This window comes from Mauremys reevesii, linkage group 1 (genome assembly GCF_016161935.1).
Source record: "Mauremys reevesii isolate NIE-2019 linkage group 1, ASM1616193v1, whole genome shotgun sequence".
In the NCBI taxonomy this organism is placed as follows: domain Eukaryota; kingdom Metazoa; phylum Chordata; order Testudines; family Geoemydidae; genus Mauremys; species Mauremys reevesii.
In genome coordinates this window covers 137,297,780-137,317,311 of record NC_052623.1, presented here as the reverse complement: position 1 = coordinate 137,317,311, position 19,532 = coordinate 137,297,780, and the positions used below count along the sequence as shown (strand labels likewise).

Genomic DNA, 19,532 nt, shown 5'->3' with positions numbered 1-19,532 from the left:
GGAGGCAGGGGAGGGAGAGAGGGGGAGCCTGTGTGCCATGTCCTCGCTCCTCTTCCCTGCCTCCTGAACGCTGGAAGCCAGCTGATTGCCGCAGGCAGGGCGGGGGGGGGAGGAGCGAGGACGCCGCATGCGGTGTGGGGTGGGGGAGAAGAGGCAGGTTAAGGGTGGGGGCTTGGGGGAAGGGGTGGTGCGGGTGGGCTGAGGGTTGAGCCCCCTGCCCCTGGTGCTTGCAGAGTAGGGGAAGCTGTCATTGCTGCTGAGCAATGTGCTTCTCCTAGCCTACAGCACCTTCAGCCTCCTTGCCTGCCTCATTGTCTCCAGTGCCAGTGTGGGGTAACGTGGGGGCACCTTCCAACTATAGTACTGTACTATATGGCAAAAAAAAAATTACCCTCATAGACTCATAGACTTTAAGGTCAGAAGGGACCATTATGATCATCTAGTCTGACCTCCTGCACAACACAGGCCACAGAATCTCACCCACCCACTCCTGTAACAAACCCCTAACCTATGTCTGAGTTACTGAAGTCCTCAAATCATGGTTTAAAGATGTCAAGGTACAGAGAATCCTCCAGCAAGTGACCCATGCCCCACACTGCAGAGGAAGGCGAAAAGCCTCCAGGGCCTCTGCCAATCTGCCCTGGAGGAAAATTCATTCCCAACTCCAAATAGGGCGATCAGCTAAACCCTGAGCATGTGGGCAAGACTCACCAGCCAGCACTCAGGAAAGAATTCTCTGTAGTAACTCAGATCCCATCCCATCTAACATCCCATCACAGACCATTGGGCCTATTTACCTGCTAATAATCAAAGATCAATTAATTGCCAAAATTAGGCTATCCCATCATACCATCCCCCCATAAACTTATCAAGTTTAGTCTTGAAGACAGATGTGTCTTTTGCCCCCGCTACTCCCCTTGGAAGGCTGTTCCAGAACTTCATTCCTCTAATGCAGGGGTAGGCAACCTACGGCACGTGTGCCGAAGGCGGCACGCGACCTGATTTTAAGCGGCACTCACACTGCCTGGGTCCTGGCCACTGGTCAGAGAGGCTCTGGATTTTAATTTAATTTTAAAAGAAACTTCTTAAACATTTAAAAAAAAACTCATTTACTTTACATACAACAATAGTTTAGTTATATATTATAGACTTAGAGAAAAAGACCTTCTAAAACATTAAAATGTATTACCGGCATGCAAAACCTTAAATTAGAGTGAACAAATGAAGACTTGGCATACCACTTCTGAAAGGTTGCCTACCCCTGCTCTAATGGTTAGAAACCTTCGTCTAATTTCAAGTCTAAACTTCCTAATGTCCAGTTTATATCCATTTGTTCTTGTGTCTACATTGGTACTAGGCTTAAATAATTCCTCTCCCTCCCTGATATTTATCCCTCTGATATATTTATAAAGAGCAATCATATCTCCCCTCAGCCTTCTTTTGGTTAGGCGAAACAAGCCAAACTCTTTGAGTCTCCTTTCATAAGACAGGTTTTCCATTCCTCGGATCATCTTAGTAGCCCTTCTCTGTACCTGTTCCAGTGGAACCTAACCCTCCCATTTACATTCATTCTTATGGGGAAACTGGATTTGCTTAACATCATTTCACTTAAAGTCGCATTTTTCAGGAACATAACTACAACGTTAAGTGAGGAGTTATTGTATTGACACACACATCCCAGCCTGTACGGTCATGTGATATATGAGTTGGGAAAAACGTTCAAGTCCAGGGATGAGAACTAATGGCTGTGGGCGAGGGTGGCTAGGGTAGGCTACACCATCTCAATCCTGGGCTGGTTTACAGTCCTTGACATAATTTAAACACTTTGAGGCCTGTTTAAATTTATGTCCCTGGTTGCCCAGGGCCTACTCAGAATCTACATGCTGTGGCCCTATCCCCAGTGCACCCTTCCTGCCTCCATTATGTCTCCTGTGCCTATGAGTGAGTTCTTTGTCTGCCTCAGTTTTTGTGCTAGGAGAATTCGCCTTTAACTAGATGCACAGCTTTTAGGGCTCCTTTATAACATTCCAACTCTTTCACCCGGTGTAAAGAGTGTGGATGAGGATCTCACCCCAGATTTTCAAAGGCGCTCAGCACCCAGAGCTTCCATTAAGAACAATTAAAGTTAGATCCATGGGAGCTGCTGGGTGCTAGGGCCTTTTGAAATTTTGGACACTTAATTTAGGTGCCTTAACAGGAGCTGAGCTCTTCAGAAATTCTGACCACCAGTTCTAGGTGTGGAGCACTTTTGAAATCCTGCTTCTTAAATAACACTTAGCCTGGTCTTTGCAGAAGTAAATTAGACTAATACGTAGCAACAAATAGAGTAAAACCAAATGATGGTTCTGCTATTTCAGCTCCATTTGTTCTTAGCAAAAAAGTGTTCCAAACTACAGTCCAAACCAGAGCTCCACTTACTTAGATAGGAAAATCTATTTTAATCAGAGGCACATAAAGAGTTCAAAAGAGTAATTATGGAACGTTTTAAAGGGAAAAAAGCAAACATAACCTTTGTTTACAATCTAATCATTCCTTTTAATTTCTCTTACAATCCTTTAAACCCAGAGGCAAAGGATCATGGATCTTAGATTTCCATTTGCTTGCAGCACAGCTAAGAATTAAATTATACACTAGATAGGATCAAAGAACTTATTTTCTCTTTGCCAGTATGATGAATGTATTAGGCAAACTAAAAGGGATCACATGTCAGAGATAGAGCAGATTTGTTAGTCCCAGTCAAAACTGATCTTTTGCCTCATTCTTTAAACCTGGGGGGGATGTTTTGTGAATCATATTTACTGTAATTCTTCACTGTTCTTTTCTAGGAAACTGCCTTCAGCAGAACATCAAATACCAAGAAAAACAGATCCTTAAGTTATCTGTCTTTCTATCAATATCAGAAGATACCCAGGATATGCAAGCATGAAAGAGAAAGGATACAATAAAGACTGGTCAAGACCATCCCTTTGTGCACAAACCAGAACAGTTGAGCATTAACATGGTAAAGCTGAAGCTGATGTCAACTCAAGATGCAGAGAGAAAGAGTGCTAAGTACTAGAGTTATAGTACTGAACTGCAACCTTCATCCATTTGTAGCAAAAAGCTCATGCTAAATCTGTTCCACCTACTTGATGAAGTAGTCTCTCCCATCTCTGTTTGTCGTCATCTCCCATCCATAGGGTGGGCCCTGGTTCAAGCTCCAGGTTCCTGAAGGATGTGGCCAACCTGAAGACTTGGTCCTGTGGCTGAAAATTAGCAAAAAATAAACTTAGAAACAAAGGAAAAAGTCTGATTTTTCTAGTTTATCAATACTTGCATACCACACCCACCACTGTGACATCTGAGTAGCTTCAGATCTGTGAAATATTCTCTCAGACAATCTCCTGGTTGCAGAAAGGAGGCTTTTCAGTTTTAATTTCAATCAACTTATTCCTAGTACTTATGAAGGAATGTGATTTGCTATCATTTATAAGGTCCTGTCTGTGACAGGGACTTGAACTCAGGCCATGGCCACATATATCTATGCACACAATTATTTTTCCTATATATTGCAGCACAATCAAGAGAAGAAAAAACAGACAAAAACAGTTCTAGTCTTTGCTAACTCCTCTGTTCCAGTATGATAAATTCCCAACACTTACAGTTTAATCACAGAATTCTTGTGGCAAACTATGCACGTTAATGCACTAAATGGCACAAGAAGCTATGTAAATGTTCAATTCCCATGTGATGCACACTCCTGTTACTATCAACCTATTATTTGTTTCTTATGTGGTAATAAAGAAAATCCATCACACTTAGGTACTGTATAGGGATGCTGTATCCATTCTATATGTATTTGTAATTACATCCATTTATTATCCATTACTTCTCCTCCTTCAAATAGCTTCTTGCAATTCACATTTTTTCTGCCAGCATCTTGCTGCTGATCTCCACTTCAGCACTCTCCATTGCTGATCTGGGCCAAACTGTACTACCCCAAAGAAACACCTACAAGAGGGGTACATGGAAAGTTCATCTGTGTTTCCAACTAAGGGCCCATCAGCCTGGATAGGTTTTGGAATGTCTGACCTTCCAACTCCACACATAAGCAGGGAGGTCTCAGCCCCATGGAAAGTCAACTTTTATGACCTGGTCCTTTGCCCTCTCCTGCAAGAGATGTCCCAGGTCCTGTGAATAAACGCCACCACTCAGGGAGTTATAGGCACAGAGCCTAAGTCAAGACTTTTAACAGCATGAACTGAAGCATGGATATCTGTGTGGAGTGGGAAGGGATGCAGGGGACACCACAATATATAGACAGAATCCATTCAGAGACCCTCCAGACCAGAGGTTCTCAAACTGGGGGTTGGGACTCCTCAGGGGGTCGCGAGGTTATTACATGGGGGGGGTCACGAGCTGTCAGCCTCCACCCCAAACCCCGCTTTGCCTCCAGCATTTATAATGGTGTTAAATATATAAAAAAAGTGTTTTTAATGTATAAGGGGGGTCGCACTCAGAGGCTTGGTATGTGAAAGGGGTCACCTGTACAAAAGTCTGAGAACCCCTGCTCCAGACCCTGAAGGAGATGGGATGATCTGGTCCCATTTTAGGATTCTATTATATATATATATATATATATATATATATATATATATATATATATATATATATATATATATGTTACCCATTCCTCTCTCTATCCTGTGCTGGTGGTAACTTTTACTCATGGTATTTGTATAAGCCACATTGTAAGCAGGGGCCTCGTCTCATATTTACCATAATGACCACCAATGATGCTATTTAAACAATAAATAAGACATATCTATATCCACCTATCTTAGATATATCGGTTTCCTCTAGAGAAATACAGAGTGAAGTGTAACCTAGCGAGCACTTTTTTTTTTAAACAAAAAAATAATGAAAAATAGCTATCTATGGGTAACTAAACAATTCATTCCAAACTGCTGAATTCTATAACAGTGTACATAGTTTGTCTTTCCCAAAGGAGTAATGAATCATTAAAAACAAACAAACTAACCTCTTTTTCATTATTTGAAGGCTTAATCACTATTGAGGAAAGATACAGTGCTTCAAAATGTAATTTACATGTAAAATAGAGAATTACAATAGAGTGCTAGAGATTGCCTGAATTTCATTACAAATCACACTAAGTAAGCACTGTATCTTCAAGGAGTAGAAAGACATTTCAATAAACATATCTAAACATAGGCATTTGCAATAAAACAGAGCTTAGTTCTAATATTTGAGCATGCTGGAAATCTTAATAAAATTAACATTACTCATGTTAAAGAAACAAATAAATGTCAGATTTGCTACATTATCCCAGATAAATGCAACTAAACCATTCCTGATTAAAGTAGTTTAACAAATCAAGTGTTCTTATTAAGAAGAAAATTAATGCTTTTAAAAATGAATCTTCAATAATATTCTGTAGCATGCAGAGTCATGTAAAACTGAACTAATGCAGTCTTGTATCCCTCCCAAAGCTTACAGGCGTTTGACAGAGGAAGGCAAGAACAGTTGAGGAGCCTATATTGAAAGCAAAAACATCAGAGTGGGAGATTTTAAAATGAGTAGTAAATTGCCTACAGAATATACCCCACCTAGTTCATAGACTGATGTCTCCAACTTCATGGATCTCTAATTAATACTTAAGAGCTTATCTAACACATTTTAACAGTAATTTTCATGGTCGTAATAAAACTACCTAGAAACTGTGTGTGTAGACATGTGCCGTAAGAACAGGTTTTTTATAATTTTAATACTTTTCACTTAAAAGATAGACACTACTGCTCATTTGTTTGTACCTCAGTTTGCCCATCTGTAAAATGATACATTACTTAATGTTGTAAAACACTTTCTGTTAAACAGTGCTATGTATGAGCTGAGAATTATTATTAATGTTCCCATACTTCCCATGCACCTTTTCACAATTCATGAAGATCTAGATAATCTTCCCCCATCCAAATATAATTTTTAAATTGCTGCATTAATGGAGCTCAGGGTCGATTAGCATTGATACTTCCAGCAGTTTGCACAGCATGAAGAATGAAGGCGTATTCTGTATTTTTCTTTATAACTATCATACGCACTTCAGTTTAGCTGCTTGATATTATTCTGCCCAACTGCAAGGAGTTAACTCAAAGGAGGCTGTTGGGGAGAAACAAACAGGAAACAAAACAATGCCAATGAAAAGGTCCTGTCAGAAAGAATACCAAGGGTTCTTATGGATACAACGGAGAAGCTATTAACTTTGGAGCCAGGCAGGTGGATATTCCAGCTAGACTAGCAAGGTTTATTCTTCTCAGGCTAGAACTTGGGATCAAAGAGGATACTAATCCTCTGAAAACTCCTGCCTAGAGATGAAGTGGGAATGAATGGGCAGCAATGGCTGGAGAGGAGTTTCTAACAAGGAGCCTGGAGGATGTTCCAGGCGTGGTCTGTCAACTCCCAGCCCAGGAGTTGGAATGGCTAGGCTGAGTGGAACTTACCTAACATGGAAAGGATAAAGTGCAAGGAAAGAATACATTGCAGGTGAGAACCAGGGGGACAGGCCTTGTGTCTTACTATGTATCTTCGGGTGAATAAGCAATGTTTGTTCCGATAAAACTGTTGAGTCACTTTAATCAGCCATTCGTCACAGACTCCTTAAGAGAAATTTTCTTGCAGGTGCCTAGTATAGTTGAGGCTAGGGTGACCAGATGAGAGGAAGAAAATATTGGGACACATGGGGGTGAGGGGGGTCCACCGGCGGAGAAAAAAAAAGGCAGAGTGCCGCGAAATATCAGGACAAATTGTGTCCTGACTGAAATATCAGGACAGTCCCAATTTTATTGGGATGTCTGGTCACCCTAGTTGAGGCTGTCATGTTTACAAAGTCAGAAAACAAGGTGGCTATGGTGGCCCAGTTACCCAGTCTAATAGTGGTTGGACCACGGAGTCCCCCCTTGAAAGAGGTGCAAGAAGCCAAACCGTCACCTAAAGGGTGCACCTGAGACAGGTCTAAAAGTAGTTTAAAGCACAGCTTGCCCTGTACCTGTGACAAAGTAAACCCAGGTTGGAAAGCCCTTTTTTTCATAGCTGGGAATCTTGCCTTTTTCCTGGTTATATATAAATGATCTCTTGGCTGCCTGTTCATGTGCCCCCCTCAATAGTTGGTCAGACTCTTCATCTAGCGCAATCATGAGATGGGATGGGCAGTCTGCACACTGGTAAGTGGGGAGGAAGCATGTCCCCAGAGCAAAATGCTAACCCAGGCAATGGGAGACCCGAATTCAATTCTTGCTGGGCCACAGACATCCTGTGGGATCCTCAAAAAGTCCCTTAGTCAGGTATGACTAAATTTCCCATCTGTAAATTGGGGATGATAGCAATTCCCTACCTCACAGGAGTGTCGTGAGGCTAAATACGGTAAAGATTGTACGGCGAGGTAGATTTACACCCCAACTTGTTGCACACTCACTCTCTGTTTAGACTCATAGACTTTAAGGTCAGACGGGACCATTATGATAATCTAGTCTGACCTCCTGCACAATGCAGGCCACAGAATCTCACCCACCCACTCCTGTAACAAACCCCTAACCTATGTCTGAGTTATGGAAGTCCTCAAATTGTGGTTTAAAGACCTCAGGGTGCAGAGAATCCTCCAGCAAGTGACCCATGCCCCACGCTGCAGAGGAAGGCGAAAAACCTCCAGGGCCTCTGCCAATCTGCCCTGTAGGAAAATTCATTCCCAACCCCAAATATGGCGATCAGTTAAATCCTGAACATGTGGGCAAGACTCACCAGCCAGCACTCAGGAAAGAATTCTCTGTAGTAACTCAGATCCCATCCCATCTAACATCCCATCACAGACCATTGGGCCTATTTACCTGCTAATAATCAAAGATCAATTAATTGCCAAAATTAGGCTATCCCATCATACCATCCCCTCCATAAACTTATCAAGCTTAGTCTTGAAGCCAGATATGTCTTTTGCCCCCACTCCTCCCCTTGGAAGGTTGCTCCAGAACCTCACTCCTCTAATGGTTAGAAACCTTCCTCTAATACCAGTCTAAACTTCCTAGTGTCCAGTTTATATCCATAGACAAGCCATTCATTTACATCCTCTGAGTTTCATTTACAGTTTTTGATTCAAATATATGGAAGCTTGAGTTCAAATTGGTTCAGGCCTACTACAAAATCCATGAACGTGTCTAAGTGCCAGCAACTGAAATTATACAGAACGGTTGTCATCTAACTTGGAAAACTATATCACAGCTCTATTTCAGTATATACATATACACACATACACACATTCAGCATATCATAAATGGTCAAGTCAAGCATGTTAGTTTAATTGACTTAACCATTCAATAGGTGAAGGAAGGGCATTGTCCAAGTTCATGAGGGAACCTGGCAGCCCTTGCTGATAGATGCAGCCTGCAAATATGTGGTCTCAATCTGATCACTCCACCTCTGAAGTAACTGAGCTTTATGCAAAGATGGCATAGAAAGTCAAAACTAGGTGGCTGAACTACTGGATTTGCCATAAGATAGGCACTATGTCTGAGGCTTGTTCTTGCTACCTAGTATGATACTTGGAAGTGAAATTGAAATTCTTTAGGGGAATTGTCCAAACACACCTTGAGCTTCAGCTTGGTAGATTAAACACATCTTTAAATGGGTAGACGTGGCATCTTTTATACTTTAAGGAGCAGACTCTGCAAGGCAACTTGTTGCTGATGCCAGGAGGGGCAATATAGGACCGAAATGCCAGCCAGGCCAGGCCACTCATTATCCTGGTACTTGTTATTTTACCCAGTTCCATTGAGCTGAGTGTCTACTAGTCCTGTATGTTGTAGGGACTTTACACTTCCTAATCACTATGGGGGTAGGAAAACCGCCCCCTGTCAGTGCGGCTGAAGTGGTTCCTCCCTGCATCCGATCAGGAGACACACTGATTAAGTGCCGACCAGATGTTTACTTTGGAACACGCTATGAACAAAGCACCAATTACCAGAAAGGGCAAGTAGTTGGACTGAGGTTGCACATGCGCATGATAGAATGATTTATGTAACCAATTATAATAAAAGGACGTGGAAAACCCCCGTTCGGGGCGCTCCACTGGAACAGATTGACTGACTTGGCTTCGTTATTGCTGCAGTATGTGAAGAGCTGAGCCACACCAGGAAGCAATACTCTGCTACAGAATATCAGAAGGCAAGTCCAGAATTGTAGCATCTGTAGATTGGTTCCCCGCATTAAACCAGCTAGTTTGCTGATCAGATTGTTTCTTGTCTTTACTTTCAATGAGGTCTTGGTAAAGCGTTCCTTGCAAGTCAAAGTATTGTTCAGTTCAACACCAAGATACACAGACTCTGGGTTGTGAACTATCCAGTATCCATTCAGGAACATGCTGAGCTGTTTGTTGCCCTTTGCATGGTATAAATGGAAGCAGCTGGAACCTGTCTTTTACAAGGTTTAAGTCTCCATCTTTTGCAGTAGTGGGCCATCTCTTTCATGACAGCATTCAGGACTTCTTCTAGATGATGAAGTGAAAACCTGAGTCTCCTATTATCGGTAGTGTGCATAATATATATGGCTAGGGAATGTTATGAGTCTATTTATCACATCTACATGTACTTGGAGAGTCCTTAATCTACAGATCAGTGATCCATCTCGTCAATAAACATAGTATTTAGATTGAATAGTATTCAGAATATGTATGATTGAAACCATTACAAGAAGTAGCTAATGAAAATGCATATTGCTCAGTATCTCCTTTTACACCTCAAAACTGAAGCCACTTAAATTTTTGAAAGCATATTTTTATTATCCTAATATCCAACTGGTTTTAGGGTTTTTGTTTTCCCCCTCAAATCACTCCATTGTTAAATGCTAATAACTTAAAAACACAAAATGGAAACTGAAAAACTAAACATGTTATTTCTATGACATTTAATCTGCCCCCGCCTCAGGAATAAAAATGCTTAGCCCAGTTCTCCCTCATTCCAGAAGACAAGAGCCTGCACTGAACCACTAGGCCTGTCAATCTTTCTATTTTAATGTGAAAAAAAGAGACTGCACCGCTGTGCTATCAAGATCAATTGTCATAGCCTCCTATCAAAACCCTACTGCAGAGCAAGACACACCAGCAGACACAGAGTAGACACAGAAATCTTGTTGCATGATCAAGGACAGCTCAAAGGGCTGTTATCTCTGCACACACACAAAATGTTGAGTAAATATTTTACAAGGCCTGTTCTGCCCATATCCAGCAGCTATTCAGTGGAGGTGAAAGCTCTCAAAGCACTTGTCTATAGGAGACAGCTCTAGTTCCACACTGAACCATTTCTCACTCAACAAGAAATGTTATACGCTGTGAAGGAATCTACCTATGTGCCAGAGCACCCACTGTTTGGATAAAGTGGTGGACAAGGGTCTGGACCTGACACCGCATGAGAGGATACACAGGAAAATAAATGAGATGTACCTTCTGATAAAAGAATGTGTCAGGCAGAAAGCCAGTCATATTTAACTTTAAGAAAACAACTGGGAAAAATACATTTTTTAGGAGCATACTTGGCGTTGACTCAGAAAAACCACATGACTCCAACAAGACAAATCTGCTCTTCCCTCCCCCAGCCAAAGTTTCCCGGGGTGATTTACTGACTGACTCAACAAATACACCCAGAAGTATACAGCACAAGCACAGCTAGAGAAAATGAAGTGCATGAGTGTAGTGGGGCGAACTGCCCCACTCCCTGTGAGAGTGGGCTGCGGCAGGCCAGGGTGCCTGCGCAGACAGACAGCCAATCAAAGAAGGGCTTATTGAGAACCAATTAGGGCCCAGTTTGGAGACAGCCAATCAGGACCAGGCTCAGACATATATAAAGGCTGCTCAGGAAGGGAGCAGTCAGTCTGTCCCAGGCCTTCGACAGGGGAAGGTCAGTCTCCAAGGGTGGTTTCAGAGTAGCAGCCGTGTTAGTCTGTATCCGCAAAAAGAACAGGAGTACTTGTGGCACCTAGACTAGCACCATGGACAGCGCAGTGCTGGCCAGGGCTTGGGGAGGCTAGAGCGCTTGAGCCCACAGCTACCAGGCTGCAGGCCCTGAAGGGAAGGGCCTAGCAGGTGCAAGGGGCCGTAGGGGAAGCGGCCCAAGGAAGCAGACAGAGGAGGCGAAAGAAGGAGGACAGCGAGGCTGCTGCCAGAGGGTCCCTGGGCCGGGACCCAGAGTAGAGGGTGGGCCTGGGTCCCCTCCTTCCCCCCTTGCAGTACACCCAGCCAATGGCCGTAGGGAGCGGCCATTATACTACACCAGATCCCTGACAAGAGGGATTGGACTCAAAGGGTGTGGTTGGACATGGTGGCTGGGGCGTAGGACTGCAGATCACGATCCCCGGAAGGGGGTGCAGATGGACTAAGGGGCACAGCTGGAGGGCAGTGGCCTTGAAGGGGATGCCGCCGAGCAGGCAGCAACACAGGTCCAGAGACAGAAACAGAGGGCAGAATGACGGACGGGACACCACCAGGAGGGGGCGCTCCACTGGGCAGAGCTAATTCCTGGAGTCACCAGCAGGAGGGGCCAGGTGGTGAGTCCCACCCCGTTACAATGAGTAAGACTCATGGACATACATTACAAATGAAAGTCACACAAGGCCTCCAACCACCGTAAGCACAGAAGGAGACTCCTACTCACTTCAGAAGGAGACCTCAGTGGGGCTACACACAGGCTAAAGTTAAGCACGTGTTTTCATGCTTTGATGGATCAGGGTCATAGTGAACAAACAAGAAATTGTTAGTTCTCGTACACCATGTGCACCATTTTTTGTATTCTCGGAAGCACTACTACAAGTGAAACAAAGCTTAGGAAAACCATCCCACACATGTGCTTAGGCTTCTAGAATTGAATTGATGGCAAACTGAGTCAGAAGGGGGAGGGAGAGAGAGAGAGAGAAACACTGTCTGTGCTGGGGGAGGTGGAAAGAACCACTGTCTGGCCCTAATGTCACATTTCTTTTCATGTTTACATAATTTGAATAAGGATATCCTCCTCAGACAAATCCCATGGCCTTTCTACAGGCCCTTGACCCCGTTCAACATGCAGCTGTTTCAGACAAATACACAGGAATGTCACAGTGTACCTCATCTTCTAGCATCCAAACACAGTTTTCCTCCTGGGTCTGGTGTAATCACACAATACAACTAGAGTTCCACAAACAAAGTCTACCCTTCCTGGGGTACAGTTTAAAAACAAACAAAATACAGTAACTCCTCACTTAAAATCATCCCAGTTAACATTGTTTCATTATTAGATTGCTGATCTATTAGAGAACATAATTGTTTAAAGTCATGCAACATTCCGTTATAAGGTTGTTTGGCTTACCCCGCTCCACCTGCCTGCCTGCCCGGTGCTCCTGCCGGGGAGCAGAGTCGGGGCGCGAGGCCTTGCCCCATTCTGCCCGCACGGCGTTCCAGCCGGGGAGTGGGAGCTTGCCTTGTTCCACACACCTGGCGTTCCAGCTGGGGAGTGGGAGCTTGCCTTGTTCCACCCACCTGGCGTTCCAGCTGGGGAGTGGGAGCTTGCCTTGTTCCACCCACCTGGCGTTCCAGCTGGGGAGCAAGGTCGGGGTGCTGGGGCTAATCCCACTCCGCCCGCCCAGCATTCCAGGCGGGGAGCAGGCAAGCCCCTGACCCTGCTTCCTGGCAGGAGTGCCAGATGGGCGGAGTGGGGTAAGCCTCCGTGCCCCAACCCCACTATGGCCCACCTCAACCAAGCTTCACAATTATCATTGGTGAGTACAGTATTAAATAGTTTGTTTAAAATTATGTCTTTTGTCTGGCGAAAAAAATTGCCCTGGAACCTAACCCCCCCATTTATATTAATTCTTATGGGGAAATAGGATTCACTTAACATCGTTTCGCTTCAAGTAGCATTTTTCAGGAACAGAACCACAACGTTAAGCGAGGAGTCACTGTGTGTCTCAACACTTGTTCTGGAAAACCCCAAACATTCACACCACCTCCTCAGGCTGCCCCATCCCTCTCATTAGGGATACAAAGAGCCCTTCTACCTTTGTGTCACAGGTTCAAAAAGTCCTACCCACTAGTTGCCTGGGTTCACCTATTGGCATAGATGTTCCAGGAAGTAGTCACCCTTCCCTGGAGAAACATAACAGCTAAACTGTTCCCGTTCAGGTCTCTCAGCACAGACACTCCCAAATATTAATAATAATTACTGAGCTCATAAATCTATGAATTATTCCTTGCTCTCCACAGGTCTCACATGGCAATACAAAATGGCTTGGTTTTTATTCTCCTTCCTCCCAGCCTACAAGTCTAATGGCACTACAAATCCCAGAATTCCTGTAATATGGGGGCAGAAAAATCAGGCACAAACCAGAGCTTAATACTGAATCCCTACAAAAGGGCATAGCTCACCCTGTGACAAGGTTCATCTCCCTCTAATAAGTTCTAGCTCCCAATTCATCCACTGACTGTGTGAGCTTCCAGACTCATCTCAATGGGGTGACCACTAAGATGCCTCTTAGGCAGTCTGTCTATGTCCAGCCCAGCAGGAACTTCAGTATGTACACTGGGCTGAGCATTCCCAACTATTGCTGCTGCCACTCTTCTCAGATCGACCCATCTGCCACTGCTGGGCTGCAGGTAAAAAGAAGGGACAGGGTCCTGCTTGTTGCTGATCTTCTGGTATTCACACAAGAAGCCCCTTGGTTCCTGCTCCTTGTGCAAGGGCACTCTAACTGCTGATGCCTTTTTGGAAGGGAGGGAGGAGGTTTCCTGGTTGTCAGGGAAGGCTGTTGCCTGCACCACCTGCACCCTCTGGTGTAGGGGTTCACACAACATTCTCTAATAAGGTGGTCGGTGAGAGGTCAGGATCCCATCCCATCTGAAATCAGGAATCATAGAATCGTAGGACTGAAGGGACCTCGAGAGGCTATCTAGATCGTGGCAAGTATTATCTAGACCATCCCTGACAGGTGTTTGTCTAGGAAATGATGAGCTGTTGAAGAGAGAGGCTCTAGCCTTCCCGAAGAGAAGCAGTGGCAGCTCTTGCTTCCCCATCCCAGCAGATAGCTTGAGTGGGGATCAGGGCCGGCTTTAGGAAGTGCGCCCAATTCAAACATTTTCGGCGGGGCCCTGGCAGGGATGAATTAAAAAAAAAGTGTAAAAAAAAGCCTCTCATTTCTTCCATGTATTATTTACTTTCCATAACTATATAAATAATAAAATTATATATTATGTACATTGCATCATATATGCTGTTGATTGGTTATTAATGACTGCCATTTAACATGTGTGGGTCCCCGCCACTCCCTGGGGGTGTGCACATGTGTGGGTCCCAGCTGCTCTCTGCCCCTCTCATTGAAGCAGGTGTGCAGGGTTACTGCCCTAGGAACTGCAGGGCACCTGTGGACATGGGACTGGCTGGAGGCAGGGCAGGGGGGTGCGGGGCTGGCTAGAGACAGGGGAGTGTGGGGCGGGTTGGCTTCAGGCAGGGCCGCATTGGGGTGCAGCAGGGATTGGCAGGGCTGGAGACAGAGGAGTGCGGGACTGGCTGGCTTCAGGCAGGGGGGTGCAGCAGGGGTTGGCTGGAGACAGGGCAGGGGGCGCGAGGCTGGGTGCAGGCAGTGCAGGGCTGGTGTGGGCAGGGGTGTATGTGGGGCTGGCTGGCTTCGGGCAGGGCTGCAGCGGGGTGTGGCAGGGGCTGGCTGTGGGCAGGGGGTGCAGAGCTGGCTGCAGGCGGGGGGGCGGGGCTGGTGTGAGCAGGGCAGGGGGTACAGCAGAGGCAGCTGGATCCCCTGCCCTTTAAATAGCCCCCAACCCCCACCCCCACCCCAGGGCTCTGGGGGCTATTTAAAGGGCCCGGAGCTCCAGCCGGGAGAGCGGGGCTGCAGGGTAGGGCTTGCCGCGCTCCGGCTGGAGCTCCAGCTGGGGCTGCGGGGCTTGCTGTGCTCCAGCCGGGGCCGTGGGGCTTGCCGCGCTCCCGCTGGCACTTTGGTCAGGGAAATGGGGCCACGGAAGACCCCGGAGCAGACTGCAGCCGGGGTAAGTAAAAAAAATTAAAAAGGCGCCTAAGGCGCAGGCCCTATTCCTGGGAATCGGGCGAATCGGCCTAAAGCCGGCCCTGGTGGGGATCCATGCTAGGTGTGGTGATGGCATTCACAGTGGGGCCTGGAGACCATGTGTGGAGCCATGCCTAGGACCCAGGATTGCGGTAATCCACTCATTGTACCCATGTGTGTCATCACATGTAACCCAATCTAAAATCTATATGCAGTCAATCCACACTGCTGCCACAACTCTCATCTTTGAGCCCAGAGCTCTGTCCACATCACTCCTTTCATGAGTCTCTTCACTGACACTCCCTCCCCTCCAGCATCAATTCAAAACTCCTTATGCTCAGTTTAAAGGCTCTGCACCACTCTGACCTGTCGACATCTCATCATTAGTCGCCTGCTATTTCCCTATTTTGAACCTGCACTCCATCAATTACACCTCCCTCCACATATAATAACCCGTGTATGCAATTCTAATCACATACCATTACTTCCGTGCTAGTTTGGGGATTAAAAACATTCAGGACACGCTATAATTAGACTTTTCATCGTACTCCTCCCTTAGTCTTTTTGTGAGCTCGTTCCTGTTCTTCTATTTTTCTCTTTCTCTGTGTTCCAGTTCGTCCCACTGCAAAAGATAAAGCTACAAGTAGCGTGGTGAAGTGAACAAGGCACTTTTTGCTTCCAACCAGGCAGACTGCTCTTTGTTATTATTTATACCATGGTGATGTCCAAAATTAGGTTCAGGGCCTCACTGAGCTGAGGTCCTTACAAACGTGTTTGTAGACATGGTCCCGGCATTAGACACATGATAGCTGGAGCTAGTGATTGTTGCCCAATGATTTAGTGGTTATGGATTATTAATGATTTGATTTCCAATTAATTATACACTAATAAGCTGGGCGATTATAGAGTTCTAGTTCCAGAATCAGGCACAACAGAATCGAGATGATCAGGTTTAGTATCTGGCTGGGAACCCCGGTGTGCACAACGAAGATATGCACACTACGGGCAAAGCAAAACTCTAAGCAATTTTATTAGCACAAGACACAAATGCTCCCTACCACATAAAAAGACAGCAAAAATACAGAACTATAGTAGTATCTTTTACCACTCCTTGCATATACTCACCCCCTTTCTTGGGAATCTGATGGTAAGAGACAACGGTCCTGCTCTGTCACTGGCATGCCAAACGAGTCTGAGGATCCAGATCTAGATCCAGATAAGGTCGGATCCTTCTTACTTGGTGGTCTGGCCTATTAAAGGGCCTAGCGACTGTCGTGAATATTCATACAAATGCCCAGCCTCCCTTGTCCAGATCTACCTTCTTCACCCTAATAATGTTGTGGTCTCCTTTCCCTATAGGTTAGTATATTAATTATTTTAGCTTATTACCATCACCATTATCAATTCGTTCCCAAGGCAAGTTTGCAATTAAGCATTTGCCAACATTTTATCCTAAAATATCCTAGTCTAGTCTCAGTTAATTGTTCCTGTGGTTACCTGGTAACACTTTATACAGCCTTCCACCAGCCCCCCAGCACCCTGTTCCCAATTCCCCAAAACCCAGGGTCACTGACAGGCCACTTATCTCTGCCAAAGTTCACAGGCCTCAAAGTCTTATGCTAACTGCTTAAGCTAATGCCTTACAGCAGTAGTTCTCAAACTATTGTACTAGTGACCTCTTTCACTTAGCAAGCCTCTGAGTGCAACTCCCCCTTATAAATTAAAAACTTTTTTATATATTTAACACCATTATAAATACTGGAGGCAAAGTGGGGTTTAGCGTGGAGGCTGACAGCTCGCGATCCCCCATGTAATAACCTCATGACACCCCAAGGGGTCGCAACCCCCAGTTTGAGAACCCCTACCATACAGGATACAGGCCTGCAGGTTCCTTGCATTACTGCTAAGTAAAGTAAAATGCTAAGACTAGCTCTCTGGGCTACAGGATAAAGCTACAGCTGGTTGGGGAAATGTCAATGAAACCTCCTCTTGAAGGAAGAATGCACTGTAGCTCCGGAGGTCATCTAGTCCAACCCCCTGCTCAAAGCAGGACCAGTCCCCAACTAAATCATCCCAGCCAGAGCTTTGTCAAGCCTGACCTTAAAAACCTCTAAGGAAGGAGATTCCGCCACCTCCCTACGTAACCCATTCCAGTGCTTCACCACCCTCCTGTTTTCCTACTATCCATACTAAACCTTCCCCACTGCAACTTGAGACCATTATTCCTTGTTCTGTCATCCGGTACCACTGAGAACAGTCTAGATCAGCGGTTGGCAAGCACCCTGGCGGGCCGGACCAGTTTGTTTACCTGCCGCCTCTGCAGGTTTGGCCAATCGCGGCTCCCACTGACCGCAGTTCGCTGCTCCGGGCCAGTGGAGGCAGTGGGAAACCGCAGACTGTACCACTTCCCTTGGTCTGCACCACTTCCTGCCGCCCCCATTGGGCCGGAGCAGCGAACTGCGGTCAGTGGGAGCCATGATCGGCCGAACCTGCGGAGGCGGCAGGTAAACAAACTGGTATGGTCCACCAGGGTGCTTACCCTGGCGAGCCGCATGCCAGAGGTTGCCGACCCCTGGTCTAGAGCCATCGTCTTTGGATCTCCCTTTCAGGTGGTTGAAAGCAGCTATCCAATTCCCCCCTCATTCTTCTTTTCTGCAGATTAAATAATCCCAGTTCCCTCAGCCTCTTCTCTTAAATCTCCTCATAAGCTCCAGCCCCCTAATCATTTTTGTTGCCCTCTGCTGGACTCTTTCCAATTTTTCCACATACTTCTTATAGTATGGGGCCCAAAACTGGACACTGTACTCCAGATGAGGCCTCACCAATGCCGAAGAGAAATGATTGATCACGTCCCTCAATCTGCTGGCAATGCTCATACTTATACAGCCCAAAATGTCGTTAGACTTCTTGACAACAAGGGCACACTGTTGACTCTCATCCAGCTCCTCATCCACTGTAACCCCTAGGTCCTTTTCTGCAGAACTGCTGGCTAGCCACTCGGGCCCTAGTCTGTAGCAGTACATGGATTCTTCCGTCCTAAGTGCAGGACGCTGCACTTGTCCTTGTTGAATCTCATCAGATTTCATTTGGCCCAATCCTCTAATTTGTCTAGGTCCCTCTGTATCTTATCCCTACCCTCCAGCGTATCTACCACTCCTCCCAGTTTAGTGTCATCTGCAAACTTGCTGAGGGTGCAATCCAGGCCATCCTCCAGATCATTAATGAAGATATTGAACAAAACTGGCCCCAGGACCGACCCTTGGGGCACTCTGCTTGATACCGGCTGCCAACTAGACATGGAGGCATTGATCACTACCCGTTGAGCCTGATGATCTAGCCAGCCTTCTATCCACCTTATAGTCCATTCATCCAGCCCATACTTCTTGCTGGCAAGAATACCATGGGAAACCATATCAAAAGCTTTGTTTAAGTCAAGGAATAACATATCCACTGTTTTCCCCTCATCCACAGAGCCAGTTATCTCATCATAGAAGGCAATTAGGTTAGTCAGGCATGACTTGCCCTTGGTGAATCCATGCTGACTGTTCCTGATCACTTTCCTCTCCTCTAAGTGCTTCAAAATTGATTCAGATGACAGAACAAGGAGCAATGGTCTCAAGTTGCAGTGGGGGAGGTCTAGGTTGGATATTCTGAAAAACTATTTTAATAGAAGGGCGGTGAAGCACTGGAATGGGTTACCTACGGAAGTGGTGGAATCTCCTTCCTTAGAGGTTTTTAAGGCCTGGCTTGACAAAGCCCTGGCTGGATGATTTAGTTGGGATTGGTCCTGCTTTGAGCAGGGGGTTGGACTAGATGACCTCCTGAGGTCTCTTCCAACCCTAATCTTCTATGATTCTATGATCAGAATTTCTGCTCCTAACCTTATTTTATTCAGATGGTAGGCATCTGTTGGCTTCCTGTAGAATTTCTCTCTGGAACCTGCCTCTAGTTTTCCCTGTAGCAGCAGCAGCAGCACTACTTTACAGTTTTCAGATCTGAGAATTCTTCCTTTTTCATAAATTGTTCTTGCTCTCCCCTCTCTTTTTCCTCTCTCCTCTTATACCCCCCCCCACCTCTGCCTTCCACTAGGTTCAGCTGCTTTTGTTGTTCACCTGCTGTTATCTCATACATGACCCACATATTGTCTTCATTTTCTCACTCCCCCCCCCACATTGTTAACAATGCTGTGAACTCACTGTATATAGTCACTAGAAAAAACAGTTACTAACCTTTTGTAACTGTTGTTCTTCATGTTACATATGTCCATTCCACAACCTGCCCTCCTACCCCTTTACATCGGAATTTCCAGAAAGAAGGAACTGAGGGGGCATGGAGAGGGCTGGGTTCTTTATACTGGCACTAGCATCCTGCAGCAGCTGATAGCGCTCAAGTCACCCCAAATGGTACCTCCGAGGGAAAATTTTTTGGTGACTGTGCACAGGAGATGGGCACACCAAGAG

General features: G+C 45.6%; 1 protein-coding gene across 8 annotated transcripts in view; it reads right to left on the bottom strand.

The window, feature by feature from the left end:
- The window catches only part of FRMPD4 (FERM and PDZ domain containing 4), a 451,884-nt gene that overhangs the window by 166,758 nt on the left and 265,594 nt on the right, over positions 1-19,532 (bottom strand). For 7 of the 8 annotated variants that reach the window (XM_039498317.1, XM_039498329.1, XM_039498310.1 and 4 more), the window contains one exon: positions 3,129-3,245. In XM_039498317.1, coding sequence (XP_039354251.1) covers positions 3,129-3,245 — 117 coding nt within the window. Of the gene's footprint in view, positions 1-3,128; positions 3,246-15,551; positions 15,695-19,532 lie in introns of all 8 variants that reach the window. The other variant, XM_039498350.1, reaches the window with a different exon arrangement.